The sequence below is a fragment of the Rana temporaria genome, chromosome 2 (assembly GCF_905171775.1).
Source record: "Rana temporaria chromosome 2, aRanTem1.1, whole genome shotgun sequence".
Classification (NCBI taxonomy): Eukaryota; Metazoa; Chordata; class Amphibia; order Anura; family Ranidae; genus Rana; species Rana temporaria.
The window spans coordinates 425598012-425618726 of record NC_053490.1 but is presented as its reverse complement, the minus strand read 5'-3'; the positions used below and the strand labels follow the sequence as shown (position 1 = coordinate 425618726).

The 20715-nt window shown below is 42.9% G+C and overlaps 1 protein-coding gene across 1 annotated transcript in view; it reads right to left on the bottom strand.

Moving 5' to 3' along the window:
- Positions 1 to 20715, bottom strand: part of SMS (spermine synthase) — a 271766-nt gene that overhangs the window by 41546 nt on the left and 209505 nt on the right. Inside the window, exon 10 of the mRNA XM_040338251.1 lies at positions 10901 to 11016. Coding sequence (XP_040194185.1) covers positions 10901 to 11016 — 116 coding nt within the window. The remainder of the gene's footprint in view (positions 1 to 10900; positions 11017 to 20715) is intronic.

Sequence of the window (20715 nt, the reverse complement as noted above, 5' to 3'; positions counted from 1 at the left end):
ATGGTGCACCTTTGTGAAGCCACCATTAGATGGCACTGTATTCCTATATGCTGATATAGGTATTGCCACCGCGCATAGCGTGGGCTTGTAATCTAGATCTTAATGCTGTTCAGCAGTCTGTTGCGTTAGTGCCTGATCGCAGCCAACTGCTCACCCATTATTTATTATATTATGCTTCATTTACTAAGTACAACACCGCTTACGTATTTGTTCATTCATTTAAGCAGGTTCAGTTAGATGTTAGTCAGGTATGGGCGTGTTTGCCCACGACCAAGATGGCGTCTGCTGTATAGTCGCTCACACCTCAGGGTGGGTTCTGAGCCTATTAATAGGATGACGCACCGCAACGCCCTATCCCATTGATAACGTCGAATGACGAAACGCGTCTGGGAGGACGTGCGGTGACGTCATTACGTTTGGTATACGGGCATTGCTCTGATACATGCCGGCCGGCAATTTCAAATGCTCCTTGTGTTTTCTTCATATGTGAGTAAACCTTTTATCGTTTTATCGTTTTATTAAATAACCTATCCCACGGAGTTACGCTATGTTTGCTGTTTCCTTTTTTGTGCGGTGACACCATTGTATATTACCGAGGGTGCAAGTGGTGCTTCCATCAAGGGAGTGGGATCTCCCCAAAGGCCGCGGCTGGGTCACAGCCGACTGTGGTTTATGATTGAAGTTCCGGTAAGCTGCTCTTATTATCGGTGGTGGGATTTCACACTTTGAGTGCTGTGTATCACGGTGGACCGTCGCTCATAACTCTGTGTCTCAAGGGAGAGATTGATACATCTAGGAAGTGGGCTCCCCCCCCCCTGCTTTCCTCAAAGGCCGCGGCTGGGTCACAGTCGACCGCTGATTTAAGTCTATGATCTGGTAAGCAGCTCATGACTCTGGTAACCAAGTTACATACGGAATAATTGTGGACCATCTGGGTGGGATCCACTATTCCATACATCAGTATTGTGGAATCCCTGGAGAATCCTATAGACTTTCTTCCTTCCAAACCCTGATGTTTATTTTACCAAACTGACTTTATAACTCACGAGTCTGGGTGCCATGGCGCAGTTTTAACCCCTCCTTTTTTCTAGTTCATATATTTTGTGCCTTGGCACTAGAAACTGCTGCCTTCCCTATTATATATATATATTCCTCTTGGTTTATATATCTTTTTGTTTTGTGATATATTAATTTATGTGCATTAATTATTTTTCTGGATAAGCGCAATTTTTTCTTATTGTATTGAAAGCCTAAGGGCTTTCACACTGAAGCAGTGTGCTGACAGGATGCTAAAAAAAAAATTCCGGCAGGCAGCATTGTCAAGGCGCTTTAGGAGTGGTGCATACACCGCTCCTAAAGCGCCCCTGCCCATTAAAATTGATGGGCAGCACTTTTAACCCTTTTTTGGTCGCTAGCAGGGGTTAAAAGCTGGAAAGCACTACTGAAATGTCGGTAAAGTGCTGTTAAGAATAGCGGCGCTTTACCACCTACGCCCCAGTGCCTCAGGCTGGGTTCACACTTATGTGGTGCGAATGTTATGCGAATTGGATGCGGTTTAAGCCGCACTCAATTTGCATACGTGTGAACCCGGCCTCAGTGTAAAAGTGCCCTAAGTGTAAATGCAAGTCTTCAGTGGGTTTAAAATTGTATTCGTTTGCCACCTTCTGACTGTAGGCTTACTGCGGGTATACCAAGATGGCCGTGCCAGAACATCACTTCTGCTACATATTCTGATGGGTAGCAGCTTTCTTTCTTTGTAATAAAGGAAACCGGCAGCCGTGCTGCTTTATGAATGGTCCCAAGTGTTTCCACTGGAGGATTTTCCCTCATTTTATGTTCAGATGGCAACTCAAGATTAGAGATGGCCTGCCGGTTCGCCCGGTGGTCGTTTCGCGGCGAACTTTGCATGTTTGCGGTCCGCCAAACATCTGGCGATGTTCGTGGCAGTCTGCAATGTTATATGGGTAAGAACTTTGACCTATGACACATCCATCTGGTGGTGCAGGACAGCCAATTGAGACATTTCAGCAAATGGACATACCCCCTACCTTATAAATAGACCTGATCTGGCGGCCATCTTACATTCTGCTTTTTGTCAGTGTAGGGAGAGGGTGCTGTTTGGAGCAGGGACAGGCTGTATTCTATCAAATAGCTATCTAAAAGGTCCACAAAGGTCCTTTTAAGGACTGGTATAGGTGTGCTACTTGCTGTGCAGTATATAGGTGTCTAATACATTCATATACTTTTTGTCAGTGTAGGGAGAGGTTGGTGTTTCCAGCAGGGACAGACTTTAGCGAAACAAATCGCTACCTAACAGGTCCACAAAAGTCCTTTCAAGCACTGGTATATGTGTGCTACTTGCTGTGCAGTACATGATAGTGTGTAATACATTCATATACTTTTTGTCAGTGTAGGGAGAGGTTGGCGTTTCCAGCAGGGACAGACTTTAGCGACAAAAATCGCTACCTAACAGGTTCACAAAAGTCCTTTCAAGCACTGGTATAGGTGTGCTACTTGCTCTGCAGTATATAGGTGTAATATACACTTATAATATACTTTTGAATATAGAAAGCATATTATAGTGGATTTGTATTGTGCAGCATTGTGACTGGCGGTGTATTTGGTTACTGCTGAATTTTTGCCTTTTTCGCTGCGTTACCTCTGCTACACACATTAAAAAAAATCCTAAATAAAAAAAGTTTCATAACTGGTGCGATAAACCAGTGGCCCCCCAAAATGATAGATTTTGTTATATACCTTCTTCCACATATACTGCGCTTCTCTAGAGACTTTTGTCACAGGGTCATTTAAAAAATGACAGGCAGAGGAAGAGGCAGGCCCCTCCGCAGGGGTGGTAGGGGTAGGGCAGGAGCACCAGGCCGGAGCCAAAGTGGGAAGTGGCACAATGTTTGTTCGATTACGTCAAAGGACGCACCAGACTTGGTTGAGTGGATCGCCACCAACACCATATACCCTCCGCTTGAGTCACAGGAATTATTTTCCGATCCATCAGAAGACACTTCAGATGCGCAGCCATTCTTGGCATTGGATCAGGAAGCGTAGGTAGCAACAGCCGGCACTCAGCAGTCTGACGACAGTACTCAGATCAGCCCAAGGAGGTTGGTGCCTGCTGTTGCTGCCTACTCCGAGATCTCTACTGTTAGTGATGGGGAAGGTGACGTCGATGATGACGTGTCTACAGATGTCACGTGGGTCCCCACAAGAGAGGAAGAGGAGGGGAGTTCAGAGGGAGAGATGGACCAGCAGATAGGGAGGAGAAGCAGGCCGAACTTACATTGCACAGGAGGGACAAACCAGACTCCTAATGTATCAGGAGCAAGCCATTAACCATGTACGGTCACATCTGGCGCTCCCAGGACGCCGGCCCATGGCTCCGCAGTGTGGTCTTTTTTTAACGTGTCCGCTGCAGACAATAGTGTTGCCATCTGCAGCCTTTGCAGTCAACGCATAAGTCGCGGTAAGCCCAAAACTCACCTAGGGACGACCGCCTTAGGAAGGCACCTGGCCTCCCATCACCGAGCCCAGTGGAAGCAACGCCATCAGAACCCACAAAGCAACACTCCAGGCTCTCACCGTCCAGCCTCTTCTCCTTCTCCTCTATGCTCACAATTGTCCTCCACTCCACCTTCCATCATGCCTTCCTCACATTTTTCTGCAAAAAGTCAGGCTTCCGTGGCCCAAATGTTCGATCGTAAAAAAACGATGACGCCGGATAACCCTCCTGCCCAACGGTTGACCGCTGGCTTGTCGGAACTCATAGCCCAACTACTGCCATATAAACTTGTGGACTTTCCAAAATTTGTGGCCATTGGAACACCACAATGGACGGTCCCAGGAAGGAAATTTCTTTCACAGAAGGGCTTCCCAGAGCTATATGGCCATGTTCAGCGGCAAGTGAATGTATCTCTGGCACACAGTGTCGTTGCCAAGATACGTCTGATCACAGACACGTGGTCTAGCAAACACGGGCAGGGAAGGTATATATTTCACTGCCCACTGGGTGAACCTTGACGGCCGTCAAGCATGTAACCCGTGGCACCCATGTAGATTTGGTTTTACCGCCACATATTACATGCAGGCCTGCCTCCTCTTCTTCTCCTCCTACTCCATCCTCCCTCTCCTCCTCGGCTGACTCCTCATTTTCCGATGCTACTGGGTGGGCAGGCTTGATCTCTGGCCAGAGCTTGCACAATTTGCAATGGAACTGTTGGCTTGCCCCTCATCCAGTGTCCTGTCTGAAAGGACGTTCAGCGCAGCAGGGGGGGTCGTGATGGAAAAGCGCACTCGCCTAGCTCACATTTATAAAAATGAATGAAGCATGGATCTCGGAGGAATTCAACACATGTGACCAGTAGACCATGTTTCATTCAAATTCAGGTGAACGCCTGTGGGCTAATTTTTTGGGCCTGTACTGGCCGACACTTTTTTCTGTATCTGGTGAATGCTTAATGTACCACCAGCCACAGAATACAAGGTTGTTTGCTGTCAGGTGAACACTTGTGGCCGTGGGCAAATTTTTGAGGCCTGTAATGGCCGACACTATTTTCTGTATCTGTTGAATGCCTAATGTACCACCAGCCACAGAATACAAAGTTGTTTGCTCTCCGGTGAACGCCTGTGGCTGTGGGCTAATTTTTGGGGCCTGTAATGGCCGACACTTACTTCTGTATCCGTTGAATGCCTAATGTACCACCAGCCACAGAATACAAAGTTGTTTGCTGTTCGGTGAACGCCTGTGGCCGTGGGCTAATTTTTGGGGCCTATAATGGCCGACACTTACTTCTGTATCCGTTGAATGCCTAATGTACCACCAGCCACATAATAAGAAGTTGTTTGCTGTCCGGTGAACGCCTGTGTCCGTGGGCTAATTTTTGGGGCCCGTAATGGCCGACACTTACTTCTGTATCCGTTGAATGCCTAATGTACCACCAGCCACAGAATACAACGTTTTTTGCTGTCTGGTGAACGCCTGTGGCCATGGGATAATTTTTGGGGCCTGTAATTGGCTGACACTTACTTCTGTATCCGGTGAATGCCTAATATACCACCAGCCACAGAATACAAAGTTGTTTGCTGTCCGGTGAACGCCTGTGGGCTAATTTTTGGGGCATGTAATGGGCGGCACTTACTTATGTATCCAGTGAATGCCTATTGTACCACCAGCCACGGAATACAAAGTTGTTTGCTGTCAGGTGAACGCCTGTGGCTGTGGGCTAATACTATATGTACTCTCAAAGTACCTAAGCTATATTGCCTCTCATACGCAATTAATACTTGTTACTACAAATACTATATGTACTCTCAAAGTACCTGAGCTATATTGCCTCTCATATGCAATTAATACTTGTTACTACAAATACTATATGTATTCTCAAAAGTACCTGAGCTATATTGCCTCTCATATGCAATTAATACTTGTTACTACTAATACTATATGTACTCTCAAAGTACCTGAGCTATATTGCCTCTCATACATTTCTATTAGTTGCCAGTACAACTTGGGTATAATACGTGTATCCTCAAAGTACCTGAGCTACACTATTTCTCGTATGCAATTAATACTTGTTACTACAAATACAATTTACTACGTGCTTGACAGAAGTATAAAATACTTATAGGCCTTGTCCTAATTGTTAAACATGTTCGCTCTAACTTTTCTATGCTAGGGGTTGATGCTATTCCATAGCATCTCCCCTAGTGACCTAAATACATCTCTACATGCTAAGGTTGATATGATGTAGAGAATACCCAAACTCCCGTTGCTAGGAGTGACGCCTGGGGTCCCTTACTGATAATCACCTGCATGTAGTGGTGTATTGGGATATTGACCTTGAACTAATTTTAAACGCTAAGCCTTGGTAGCATGTTGTAATGCGTCCATGCATAGTAGCTCAACGCCTTTCTTTATGTGACACAGAGATGATGTATAGATCCCCCAAACTCCTGTTGTGAGGAGTGACGCCTGGGGCCTAATACTGAGTTGTCGCATAGAGAATCGCATTGAATTCCTTGCTAACCGCAGTTGTGGTTCACTCCGTTCACCAGTGCTGTTGCAATGCCTAATGTACCACCAGACACAGAATACAAGGTTGTTTGCTGTCAGGTGAATGCCTGTGGCCGTGGGCTAATTTTTGGGACCTGTAATGGCCGACACTTAATTCTGTATCCGGTGAATGCCTAATGTTCCACCAGCCACAGAATACAAGGTTGTTTGCTGTCAGGTGAACGCCTGTGGGCTAATTTTTGGGGCCTGTAATGACCGACACTTACTTCTGTATTCCCCATGAATAGCTTAATGTACCTCCAGCCACAGAATACAAAGTTGTTTGCTGTCAGGTGAACGCCTGTCGGCTAATTTTTGGGGCTTGTAATGGCCGGCACTTACTTATGTATCCGATTTTTCACTTAATACTTCTGGTAGGTCAGTGTCCATGTTGTGGGACTATTTGTGCACAGCTAGTAAGTATTTTGTGGCTGCAAATATGACCTGCAGCTTTTTAATATTCGCCTGCCATTAAAGTCAATGGTGCCTGCCGCAAACTTGCGGTTCGCGGACATTTGCGAAAGTTCGCGGTTAGCGTTCGCGATCCGTCCCGTCGGATGTTTGTCCATCACTACTCAAGATGTGTTTTATTCTATAGGGCCTCTGCTTTCAGAAATATACAATTGTTTAAAGTAATGTTCTACTACTGTAGTTAAGAGAGGTGTGGTAAGAGCTCAGTGGCTTAGCGGGACAAGTGAACACCTGGCAGCATTTTTCTTTCTTAAGTTTGTCTACTCTGCCAACAAAAGCCCCCCTCCCTCCGAAACCCCCCTCCCACTGCTGCTGAAGTGAAGGCGGAGAAAGACCGGCAACATAGGAAGTGCTGGCAGGAGTTTAGTAAATGCACTCCCCTAACACCAACATCCATGCTCTCACAACCCTGGTAACCTTCCATGCTCTCAGCTGCCCCACCAACTCACTCATCTTACCCACTTCCAACAAACCCCCCCCCCCTACAACTGCGTCTGACCCCCATCCCCACCAGGACTGCTCCAGTGGGAAACCCACAAACTGTTACCACCGCACCAGCCAGCCATGATCTCCAACCTTGGCTTCTTTGGATCAGGCACACTTTTGCTAATACACTCTAAAGTCAGTGACAGTACCCTTATAATTCTGTTTCTCAATTCAGTTTATTTACTTTGGAACTGTGTGTATACCTCATTGTCCTGGGTCAGCAGGTTTACAAGGATTATACATACATAGCTAACTAGGTTAATTCATTGATATTTCAAACAAATATAAATATATATATATATATATATATATATATATATATATATATATATATATATATATATATATATATATATATATATATATATATATATATATATACATATACACATATAAATATAAAACATATTCCTACATACAGAATACATATAAATTTAGGACATGATGATGAACATCTTTAATGCAATATCAAATATCTGACACCACTTTTGTTACAGATAACACATTAGCACGAACTGTGTGAAAAAATGTTTCATTACATGGCAAAAGATGTGTGGAATAATCCCAAATATAGATGCAAGTGATTTTTAACATATTCTAAAAAAAAAATACTTAAAATCCTATTATTTATAGTAGGATGTGTGGACCGGCTCTATTTTAAATAAATTATATGTGCCACTTTCTGTGGAAAAGGTGTAGGATGTTTCCTGAAAGTATCTCTGGAGTATATTCACAGCTTTTTTCAGAGACTTTTAAGCCTGTAAATTAGCATTTAGTATAAGAGATAAACCAATACACAGAACATGTTAGAACAGCTGGCTCTACAGTATTAAAGTGTATGTAAACCAACAATAAATTCTCTAAAGCTGGCCATACATTTAAAAAATTTCTTATTCAATTTCCTTTAGAATTGCCTTCAATTATGTAGTGTAAGGGCCCACCTGATTGCATGCAAATTGAAAGCGTTTAGGTGTGAACTCATATGGTTTTGGTAAGTCTAAAGGAAAATTGTACAAGTATCCAGCAAGCGTTATTAGCTCAATTTTGATCTGTTAAAAATACCACGGAAAGCATTTTGTTATAAATTCCAGTATATATCCCATAGTTTGTAGACGCTATAACTTTCACGCAAACTAGGCAGCCGCCTAGCAGCGCAGTTGACCCTTGCCTTGCCTCTTCCTCCACCTTGTCGCCCCCACCCCCCCAGGCTCTCGGCAGGCCCACCGATAGGGGGGCCTGGACAGCAAGGAGTTTGGTGCAGGCTTTCAGATACTGGAGGGGGAGGCACAGACCAGTGTAACAGGCAGCCAAGAGCACTGCTCTTCTGAGTGGGGGAGCGTGACTGTTGATAAGTTGCTCCGTCTCCCATCACCTCCTCTGCCAATCAGCTTACCTCTGTAACCGCCCCTTACCCAGCCCGCCACATTTGACCAGAATATGCCAGTGGCCAGAGCAGGGCTGGACAGGAGTGAGATGGAGAGGATCCAACATACCTGAGTATGAAGAAGGTATTATGACATTTAGATCAAACATGTCACATGCTCACTGGTAATTCCGGCTGCAGAAGTCAAACCATCATCAGTGTGTTCTCCCATGTGTACTGAGTAGGCAATGATTCTCACTGCTCAGCTGTTTCTATAGAGATTTTTGAGCCAGAGTCCTGTGTCAGCCATCCATGATTTTTTTTACCTTTTCCTTGTTATCCTTGAAAGAATTAGCTGGTCAGGCTAAGAGCTTCACAGACTTGTTAACCATTTACTGTCCTCCTGTGCCTGATCAAACAATAGTTTGTAAAGGTTTTTTTTGGCACTTTGTTATATTTTGTAAACTCCTGTTTACACAAAGTGCAGTGATCAATGTTTTTCCCCACTGGTCACTGCTAGAACACACTTTACAATGTCTGAAGTCTTTGACCATCTCCTGTATCATGTCTGCAGTCCATGACCATCTCCTGTATCATGTCTGCAGTCCATGACCATCTCCTGTATCATGTCTGCAGTCTGAGACCATCTCCTGTATCATGTCTGCAGTCCATGACCATCTCCTGTATCATGTCTGCAGTCTGAGACCATCTCCTGTATCATGTCCGCAGTCTGAGACTATCTCCTGTATCATGTCCGCAGTCTGAGACCATCTCCTGTATCATGTCTGCAGTCTGAGACCATCTCCTGTATCATGTCTGCAGTCCGTGACCATCTTTTGTATCATGTCTGCAGTCTCTGATCAGCTCAGGTAGTATGTTTTGCAGTCTCTGACCATCTCCTGTAGAATATTTCTGCAGTCTCCGATAATCTCATGATATACTTGCGTCCTCTGTGCAGTGCATTTGCACAGAGCTGCCCAGATTCTCCTCTTCTTGGGTCTCTCCTCTGTGCTCCTGGCCCCTCCCTCCTGTTGAGTGCCCCTAGAGCAAGCAGCTTGCTTTAGGGGCACCCAAGTCAAGCTGCAGCACCATCTGTCTATTCAGACACAGAGCTGCTGTTCGGCCCCATCCCCTCTCTCTCCTGATTGGCTAACTGACTTTGATTGACAGCAGTGGGAGCCAATGGTTTCGCTGCTGTGTCTCAGCCAATCAGGAGGGAGAGTCCCAGACAGCTGAGACACTCGTGAACATCGCTGGACAGAGATAGGGCTCCGGTAAGTATCAGGGGAGTTTCTGCATACAGAAGGCTTTTTATCTTAACCACTAGCCGACCAGCCGCAGCAGTTTTACTGCGGCAGGTCGGCTGCGCGAAATCACGTAATATTACGTAATTTTTCATTTCAGCCAATATGGGCGCGTGCGCGCCGCCGGAGAGGTGCGCACCCCCTGCTCGCCCCTGGTGCCGACACGCGTGCCCGGCAGGCGCGATCACCGCCGGGCACCCGCGATCGCTCGTTACAGAGCAAGAACCGGGAGCTGTGTGTGTAAACACACAGCTCCCGGTCCTGTCAGGGGGAGAAATGACTGATCGTCTGTTCATACAATGTATGAACAGCGATCTGTCATTTCCCCTAGTCAGTCCCACCCCCTCTTCAGTTAGAACACACCTAGGGAACATAATTAACCCCTTCCTCGTCCCCTAGTGTTAACCCCTTCCCTGCCAGTGACATTTTTACAGTAATCAATGCATTTTTATAGCACTGATCGCTATAAAAATGCCAATGGTCCCAAAAATGTGTCAAAAGTGTCCGATGTGTCTGCCATAAGGTCGCAGTATCAATAAAAATCGCAGATCGCCGCCATAAATAAAAATGCCATAAAACTATCCCCTATTTTGTAGACGCTCCAACTTTTTTCGCAAACCAATCAATAAACGCTTATTGCCATTTTTTTACGAAAAATATGTAGAAGAATACATATCGGCCTAAACTGAGGAAAAAATGTTTTTTTATATATTTTTGGGGGATATTTATTAAAGCAAAAAGTAGAAAATATTCATTTTTTTTCAAAATTGTCGCTCTATTTTTGTTTATAGCACAAACAATAAAAACCGCAGAGGTGATCAAATGCCACCAAAAGAAAGCTCTATTTGTGGGAAAAAAAGGACGCCAATTATGTTTGGGAGCCACGTCGCACTGCCGCGCAATTGACAGTTAAAGCGACGCAGTGCCGAATCGCAAAACGTGGCCCGGTCATTGACCAGCAAAATGGTCCGGGGCTGAAGTGGTTAATGCATAGAATGCATTAAGATAAAAAAAAATCTGACTTTACAACCCCTAAAAATCTGACACTATTTGTTCCAAAAATGTGTTCCCTTTTAACGTAACTTAATTAAACATATATATTGTATGTTACACATTTTACTTTTCTACAAATTTGTACACAGTTTTATCAACACAGGCATGTTCTGCTATCTCAAAGTATGCTTTTTCTAATTCTTAGTGTAGAAAGGATACAGTTCCATGTAGGAGGGAACACACACTATTTCCTTAGTAAATTCCACAGGGCAATAAAGCATTCTCAGTTGTTCTTCATAAAGTGTTAGAGCCTCAGTCAGGTTTACACAGTTTCCCTGTGGGAGGAAGCAGACAAGAAAACAATGGTAAATGTAATGCTTTTTATACTGTAAATGATAGCTTTCTATAGAAAACGAAGAACATGTCATATATGGCAAACGTGGTCTGTGAATCATGGCAGAAGACTTACTAAACTGCAGTTTTTTTCCCCACATTGAAAGGCAGGAAAAATGCACAATTAACCCAAAATGGAGTGGAGATTTCTATACTGTCAGTAATTGAGATTTTAAAATCTCTCCAGCCTGAAAAGGTTCACACAATAACATACTCTGCTAAAGAGCAATTAATAAAGTGTATGTAAGCTCTAGCAGTTAATTCCTTTTATTTGCTCCCATTTGGCATGCTAAATATACTATCAAGCTTTGTTATACATATTCTCTATGGAGAGGTGGATGTCAGCGGACTGTGACCGCTGACAGCCACCGATATTCGATCCGGTCTAAAAAACAGATGGATGTTTTTTTTTTTTACGTTCCCCCATCTGTCCGGTCGATCGGATGACAGTTGGATGGAAACAGACAAGCATAAAGCATGGACACTATAAAACACCTAATAAATATGCTTTAAAAAATCTTCAACAGTTCCTATCCGAAGGCAACAAAGGGGCTCCCCCATAGTTACAGTACAGTGAGCAAGTGTGCCACTGGCAGTATCACTAGATGAAAATGAAGAAAAATAAAGCCTGAAAAAAGACCACCAAATGTAAAGACTGGTAAACTGCAATATAGTATAGTAATTGATTCTGCAGCAGGGCAACGACCCCAAACATACAACCAATATCATTAGGAACTATCCTCAGCGTAAAGAGGAAACCCTGAAAGTGATGGTTTGATCCCCACAGAGCCCTGGTCTCATCATCATCAAGATTGTCTGGGATCACATGAAGAGATAGTAGGATTTGAGGCAACCTATATCCATAGAAGATCTGTGATAAGTTCTCCATGATGTTTGGAACAACCTACTTGCCAAGTTCCTTCAATAACTGTGTGTACCTAGAACAACAAATGTTGTTTTGAAGGCAAAGGGTAGACACACTAAATATTGATTCGATTTGTATTTCTCTTCTGTTCATTTACTTTCCATTTTGTTAATTGATAAAAAAATAATAATAATAATAAAACTTCTATTTCTGAAAGAATTCTTAATTTACAGCATTTAACACCTGCCTAAGACTTCTGCACAGTACTGTATAACCCAGTTTTCAACTGAATTATAATTAACCATCTATGATTCTACAAATAACACTTTGTCCCTTTTGAAAAGATTCTTATCACATCTTGTCCCAGTGACATAACAGGAAAGGAAAGAGATCTCCTTCACAGAAAAGCAAACATAAACCCTTCCTTATTCGATCCAATTTTTTTTCTTGCTGGATATTCATTCATTTTGTATACAAATTTGGCTTATATACAGTATAAAGTTTGTAAAAGGCACAAGTTTTTTTTACTTTCATGCATTCTTTGCATGAAGGTAAAAAACCTGCCTGCAGAATCCTCCCCCCCCCAAATACTTACCTGAGCCCCCCCTCTCGATCCAGCAATGTCCAAGAGAGCCTTGCCTCCTCAGCCACTCATATTCCTGATTGTCTTTTGGCAGCAGCGGGAGCCATTGGCTGTCAATCACAGCCAGTAAGCAAATCAGGAGACAGAGGGGGTGGGGCAGAGCCGTGGCTGTTTGTGTGAATAAAAAAACAGAGCGGGTGTGCATCTGCTTGGGTGAACCCGGCAGGAGGGAGGAGCCAGCACCACCGGGGTGGGACCCGAGAACAAGAGGATCCAGGCTGCTCTGTACAAAACCATTTCACATAGCAAGCAAGTATAAAATGCTTGGTATTAAAAAAAAAAAAAAAAAAGGCTTTAATACCGCTTTAAGGAGCCATGATTTTTCTTATTACTCAAAAGCCTTAATAATATTGAATTAGGCTGGCAGTAATTGAATTAGGCCGGCAGTATGCAAGCACTACAGATCTGCTCCTTTACCTTTCATATTAACCCTAAACCCACTAAAATAGGATATAGCCTTTTGCAGTCATTTATCACAACAGCTGTCTTGTAGTCTACGGATGTCACCTGAACAGATGTTACCCAAGCCTCCAATGTACATCTCACCCAAGACTATATGCTAACTCACACTTTCCCTGAAAGCATTTTTATTTTTTCTAATAGTGTTATAAAAACTGCACGTTATTAATTATATCCTCCAGTTAATGATTTGCTAATTGTTGGTATTTATTTTTCTGCTGACATAAAGCTGAAAAACAGCTTCTCTGTGGAATTTTGCTGTGACAGAAAGTTACAAAGTTTTGCTGACTCCCTGCCAAGACAGCTGTAATAAATGAGTCTGTTAATGAAGATAATATGAAAAAACCCAATACTCGGTGATCTGAAAGTTAAAGGGGTTGTAAAGGTAAAACAAATGTTTTCCTAAATAGCTTCCTTTACCTTAGTGCAGTCCTCCTTCACTTTCCTCATCCTTCCATTTTACTTTTAAATGTCCTTATTTCTTCTGAGAAATCCTCACTTCCTGTTCTTCTTTCTGTAACTCCACACAGTAATGCAAGGCTTTCTCCCTGGTGTGGAGTGTCATGCTCGCCCCCTCCCTTGGGCTACAGGAGAGTCAGGACGCCCACTAAAACACAGCTCCTTTCTCTAGCTGCAACGTAGAGAGCGTCGTGACTCTCCTGTAGTCCAAGGGAGGGGGTGAGCACGACACTCCACACCGGGGAGAAAGCCTTGCATTACTGTGTGGAGTTACAGACAGAAGAACAGGAAGTGAGGATTTTGCAGAAGAAATAAGGACATTTAAAAGCAAAATCGAAGGATGAGGTAAGTAAAGGAGGACTGCACTAAGGTAAAGGAAGCTATTTAGGATTTCTTTTTTTACCTTAACAACCCCTTTAAGTTTTGTATTCAGTAGGAATCATCCAAAATTTGAGCCATGGGTGGCCCTGTCAGCACCGATCAGCTCGACAAACATTGCTTACAAAAAATTGGAGCCAGGTGGAAGACTGTCACTAAAACAGTGATTGGATCCAATCAAATGCAGTCACAACAGCAAGCAGTGGAGATTTCCTAATCAATAGGGATGGTCCTGATATTCGAGTTGAACGTAAAATTGGGTGTTAGTTTGTTCGCAAAAACAAACATATGGGGCCGTTGCGGCAGGTTTGCCCATTGCGGAGTGCCCCATAATGCACTACGAGATCGCAGTGCATTGATGGCTGCCGATTGGCCAAAGCATGCACCTGACCCGCATGCTTTGGCCAATCACAGCACAATGGCTCAGGGACAAGTCCACGCCCCCACTATAAAAGGCTGCTACTTACACGGTGGTCGTATATAGTGAATAAATGGAGATTAGGCAGGTAGTGTAGTGTGCAGTCAGTCAGTGTAATATACTGTATATATATAAAAAATATATAAAACACAGTTCAGAGTATATAGTGCAGTCAGTGTAGTATATAGAATATATAGTGTAGTTAGTGTAGTATATACAATACAGTGCAACCTGAATAGTATGTAGAATACAGTTCAGAATCTATAGTGCAGTCCATATAGTATACAGTATATAATACAGTTCAGAGTATATAGTGTAGTCCAGTAAGTAATATATATATATATATATATATATATATATATATATATATTACAGTGCAGGGTATATAGTGCAGTCCGTATAGTATATATAATAAAGTTCAGAGTATATAGTGCCATCAGCGTGGTATATATAATACATTGCAGAGTATATAGTGCAATCAGTGTGGTATATATAATACATTGCAGAGTATATAGTGCAATCAGTGTGGTATATATAATACATTGCAGAGTATATAGTGCCATCAGCGTGGTATATATAATACATTGCAGAGTATATAGTGCAATCAGTGTGGTATATATAATACAATGGAGAATACGTAGTGCAGTCAGTGTAGTATATATAATACATTGCAGAGTATATAGTGCAGCCAGTGTAGTATAATACAATGGAGAATACATAGTGCAGCCAGTGTAGTATATTTAATACAGTACAGAGTATTGAAGTGGTTAAGGGGAACCCTATGACAGAATTAAAGGGGTTGTAAAGGTTCGTGTTTTTTCACCTTATTGCATCCTATGCATTAAGGTGAAAAAACACCTGGCTGTCACGGGCACCCTAGCCCCCCCCGTTTTACTTACCTGTTCACCTGCTTGGCTCGTCCCCGGTGTCCTCTTGTCAACGGAGCCCCGGCGTTTATTGGATAGATTGATAGCAGCGCAGCCATTGGCTCATGTTGCTGTCAATAAAAACTCAATGACGCGGCCGATGGGGGCAGGAACAAGTCATGCACACCGAGTGTATGACACGGGAGGTGCCTGCAAGGTAACCCCCTTTCTGGAGAACGCTTCTCAGAGCGGGCTAGCTATTGCGGGGACGAGCCGAGAGAGCCGCCGCGGGACCCCAGAGGAGGATGTTCGGGGCCACTCTGTGCAAAACGAACTGCACAGTAGAGGTAAGTATGACATGTTTGTTATTTAAAAAAAGGAACCTTTAGTACTACTTAAAGAAAAAAATGTTGTGGGGTCCTCCTCAAAATCCATACCAGGCCCTTTGGATCTAAAATAGATTTTAAGGAGAACGTCACGCCAAAATGTAAAAAAATTAATTGGCATGGGGTCACCCCCAAAATCCATACCAGACCCTTATCTGAGCTATCAGGCAAGGAAAGGGGGGACGAACGAGCGTCCCCCGAACCATAAGAGGTCACTTGCCCTCAACATGGGGAGGGTGCTTTGGGGTGCCCACCTTGAGGCTCTTCCCGACAACCCTGACCAGTGGTTGTGAGGGTCTGCAGGCTGGGGAGCTTATCAGATACATTGTATCCCTACCAATGCACCAAAAAAGTAGAAACCACAGACAGTTTTTGACAATAATAAAAAAAAACTGTCCCGCGATGTACATCCATCTTCAATCATGCCTCCTGACGGATAAGAAAAGTAGAAAAAATAAAAAAATCTCTGCCTCGGTGGGAGCCCTCCCAGCGACTGCTGTATCTTGGTTTTGAAAGCTGTTATATAGGCAAGGGCGGGGTCACAAGTGACCTGCCCCTTCTGTCATGTGACACCAGATGGGGCGGGGTCATCCGGTTACATCAGTGGGTGGCCCCGCCCTTGCCCATGTAAGAGCTGTCAGTCGCCAGGAGGCCTCCCATGGAAGCAGCGTTTTTTTTTTTTTTTTCGCTGTCAGGCGGAGTGATTGAAGATGGATGGACGTCGCGGGACACTTGTTTTTCTTTTTTTAATAAAGGAATTGGCAAGAACTGTCTGTTTTGGTTATTACTTTGACTTTTTTTGACTCTCCCGCTGAGCTATTGTATTCTGACAGCAGGGAGGCTTTCCTACTGTCAGAATACACGCATCAGCACCACCGGCTATAACTGATGGCACTGATCAAGTGAACATTTTCCAACAGGCTGATTGTACTAAAGTCGATTGAGAGATTGACTTCTCTTCAACTAGCCTGCCCAAAGATGGATCGTAATTCAGCCAGACCCTGCCGAACCGTCCAAATTTCGATCCATCTATGGCGAGCATCAAAACAAAAAACTAAGGCAAGCACGGGCCAGGTGGTACAACAAAGGCTTCTTCTGCATACAAGGTAATGAAAGCCATACTATCATTGGTTTATTTCAGAAGCTTTATTTATGAAATGACCTAGCGTACAAGACAGAACTTTAGCAAAAATAAACTTTAATCGTGATTTACTGTTAGTTTATTCAGTGTAACCTTTACTTACCTACTGATTACATTTTCCCTTTAGTATTACCCATGTTTAATATTCAAGCTGTTTACATTCATGTGTTATTATAGTGCTTCCTGTAAATATATGGTTCCCTACACGTCATTATTCCAGATTAGGCATGATTGGACACAGTTGTCTAATTACAGCGCTGGCTTCTGCCTGGTATAATTACATGTTGAAAATGCAGCACAGCACCTATCTGAAGAATTCTCTATACAATCAAATATAAGGCTAGTATTTCTGTGGAATCATTTAAAAGCTAGTCATTGAATATGAATAGGCCATTGATGGGATGTAAATTCCTTAAATAAACAGATTCTTCTTATTGAACAGAAATAAGCTTTGCAAAGGAGCTCTGGCTTCACAAAATTACTCAGGAATTGACAGGATAAAATTTATATATTAATACATCATAAAGAACCTTGTGCTATTTGGCAAACTAGAGCATCAGAATAAAAACATTAAAAGCAATAAAAGAAAAGCCAGTAATACAAACTGTGAAAATATTTATTAGACATGATGGTGTAATACATGTGTGCAGGGGTAATACAGGAAGGTTATGTTACTATGTTGGTGATTATTCTTCCAAAAGACAATATACAGTAATTCTAAAGTTCCAATACGTAAATCCAACATATTCTAATGCACCTTTCGTGGTGGTATGGGTGCATTAGAAAGACATGCAGGGGCATGGCCGGCCACGGGGATGTGAGCAGCGGTGGTTAGGATCTCTGGTTTAACGGCTCTGCTTACACTGATTCTGGTGACAGCAAACCCATAACCCGCCCCTCCCCCCCCCCATGGATCCTGACTACTGACACCCTACTGCCATTTCCAATATGGTGAAGACCGGGCAAGGCATGTCTAAACCTCCAGGGGATTGTTCTCATCTGCCCTCATCCAGCAGCTACAAAGATGTCGGCGGGCCCAGCGGCTCCATGTGGCCTCCCCAGCAGGAAAAGTGTAAAAAGATGAAGGCGACTGAAACTGCTAAAAAACTTGCAGCCCAGAAGCCTAACCCCCCCCCCCCCCCAGCACTATTAAGGAGAACTTTGCAGACCAGAACCCCCACCCTCAGTAAATTGAAGAGGGAGCTTGAGCTTTGCCCGGCACAGCCAAAGCAGGCATGGGGGGGAGGAGGGGGGCAGCCATCTTAACACTCAGGACCATGCTGCTGCATGCCCTGAGGAGTCTGTTGGTTTTTCCTCACAACAGGGAGCAAAGGATGAACTGACCCTTAAACATGTAATGGAAGCCATTCATAGGTACCAAACTGACCTTAACATGCAGATAGTTAAATGGACCTGTCGTTCCTCAAACATGATATGCAAAAAATCAGGGGCAGGATGACCACTGTCAAACAACGCATTTGAGATGTGGAGGGTGCCATTGCCATTGCATAAAGATGTATGCACCTTGCTACTGTTCACTCTGCTAAATTGAATGATCTTGCAGACAGGCTACGCTGCAACAATTTACACTTTATCACTTTCCCAGAGGGCTCAGAAGGCAAGGATCCAGAATGCTTTATGAAAACCTGGCATAAATTGGCTATGCCAGCAGATACATTTTTTGCTCTTTTTGCTATTAAAAGGCCACATTATTTTTATTTCCAACTTAATACCTTGGCTTGCTTTGTCATGCATAGCCAAAGATATGCACAATCGTTTCAGCAAGCTCTATTTTCAGAATGTTTCTTAGACATTCCTTTACCTTCCAGTACCTTTATGTGGTATTGAATGAATAAGTGGTGGTGTCTGCGCTATGTAACTCAAAGAACAAAAAGGACAGTGTGACTGTTGTTATTTACATATGCAAATCTGGTGCTGAGTCCTTTAGCCACATACCAGCCTCTTGTATTATCATCTACTGAAAATACACCTGAGGATTTTTTGGGCTGTCCGTGCAACAGCTGTGAGGTGAGCTGCTAGGAGACACAAGAGGTGTTTGCACTGAAGCTATCTCTCCTCTCAACACCTGTGCCTGGTTTTGGGATCACTATCTAGAGACTTTTTGTTCATTATATATTATTTAGTGTGTTTTCTTGCTAAATAACATATTTATTGTGTCACCATTTCACCACGTTTGATTTATGTCACTTGGTTCCTGTATTTTGTTTTTATGTTTGCTGAAGAATTTTTGATGTTTCTGGATCACATATTGCTTCTATTGAGAGGTTTACCTATTGCCTTTATTGTGTAGTTTACATTTTCACTTAAGTTACACATTCAGTGTGCTTATCAGTCACACTGTCCTTTTTGTTCTTTGAGTTACACAGCGCAAACACCACCACTTATTCATTTGACAAATTTTTCTGGTGAGGACAGATCACTAGGTGCCTGCAGCAGTGCCCCCTAGCTTAGTTTGCTGATAGCGCGGGAGTCCTTTCTTTTACATTTATGTGGCATTGCTGAAGTTCAGCATTACCTTTACTCAGTTTAAAATTACTGCCACAATCTGCATGATCTTATATGTACAGTGACCCAGTGATGACATCACAGAGACTATAAGAAAATATGTAATGAAATACGAAAGGCATTATAATTAAAATTAGCACACTGACGAGTAAGGGGTAGTACTGGCAAAATATAAGCATATTACATTTCAGCTTAGACAGTGTTAATTTTCAAGATGTATATATACGGTAATTCATTATTTACAACAAACTTTTATCTTCCCAAAAAGTGCCCAAAGGAAAAAAAAAACAAAAAAACACAGGGAAATATTTTTTAGGAAGCGACAGAAGAATATCATTGCTGCTAGCGTGACCATTTCTCAGCCTTGATTTTACTAGTGTGGATCATCATTTACTATTAGTCAGGACATAACATTTTTGCAGCTATGGACTGCTCTACTAAAACCCTGTATTTCAGAATTGATATAAGAGCACTTAATAAATAAAAAAGGATAACGGATGTGCAAATACTTTTGTGGTTATTGTAGATCAAAATCTGTTGTCAAACATTGTTTTATAACAAACTTGTACCCAAAAACAAACCTGACCAAAGTAAGTATTTCTTTACTACTGAATTTGTGTTTAGTTTAGCAAGGATCCTTGTTAAATTATAAAGAAAACTAGCATTGGGACTTTAAATGAGGCATATGAAAAACGTACGCCTCCATCCCTGTTGGATACAAAAAAGAGGGGAGATTTTGGGACTTTAGATGAGATGCGTTTTTAAGCAAACAGTAAGTATAAATAAAGTTGTAAACGTTTTTTAACTTTATTTATACTTACTGTTTGCTTATAAACGCATCTCATCTAAAGTCCCAAAATCTCCCCTCTTCCTTGTTAAATTATACATCCATGTTGCATCATACAAACACATATTAATATAAACTTTGCCCAAATAGCTAAGCTTTTACTGGGGCCTTAGTATATCAAATACCAAACATATTTAATTTCTTTTAGATGAAGTGGGGAATGGTTAAATCCAGGGTTTTTTTACAGCAGAAACGCGGGGGAGCGCAGTCCTGGCACCTCTAGCACTGAATGTATGTGATGTCAAGGGGTGCTGGGTTGTGCTACAGTGTCTATTGCTGCTGGAGGATCTAGTGTTGCTGGAAGGGATCTATTTTTGCAGGGGGAGGGTCTATTGTTGCTGAGGAGGTATATGTTTGCTGATGGGGCATCTATTGTTGCTGGGGTGGGTCTTATGTTGCTGAGAGAGTCAGTTGTTGCCTGAAGGGATCTACTGTTAAGGGAGAATTCTATTGTAGCTGGCTGCTGGATGGTCTATTGATACTGCCTGCAGGGAGATCTTTTGTTGCTGCTGGGGGTCTGTTGTTGCTAGAGGGGGTTTATTTTGTTGAGGGTGGTCTATTGTTTCCTGGGGGATCTATTGTTGTTGGCTGCAGGGGATCTATTTTACTGCTTTTCTTGTTATCGTTAACAAATTAAAGGGGCAGTACTGGGA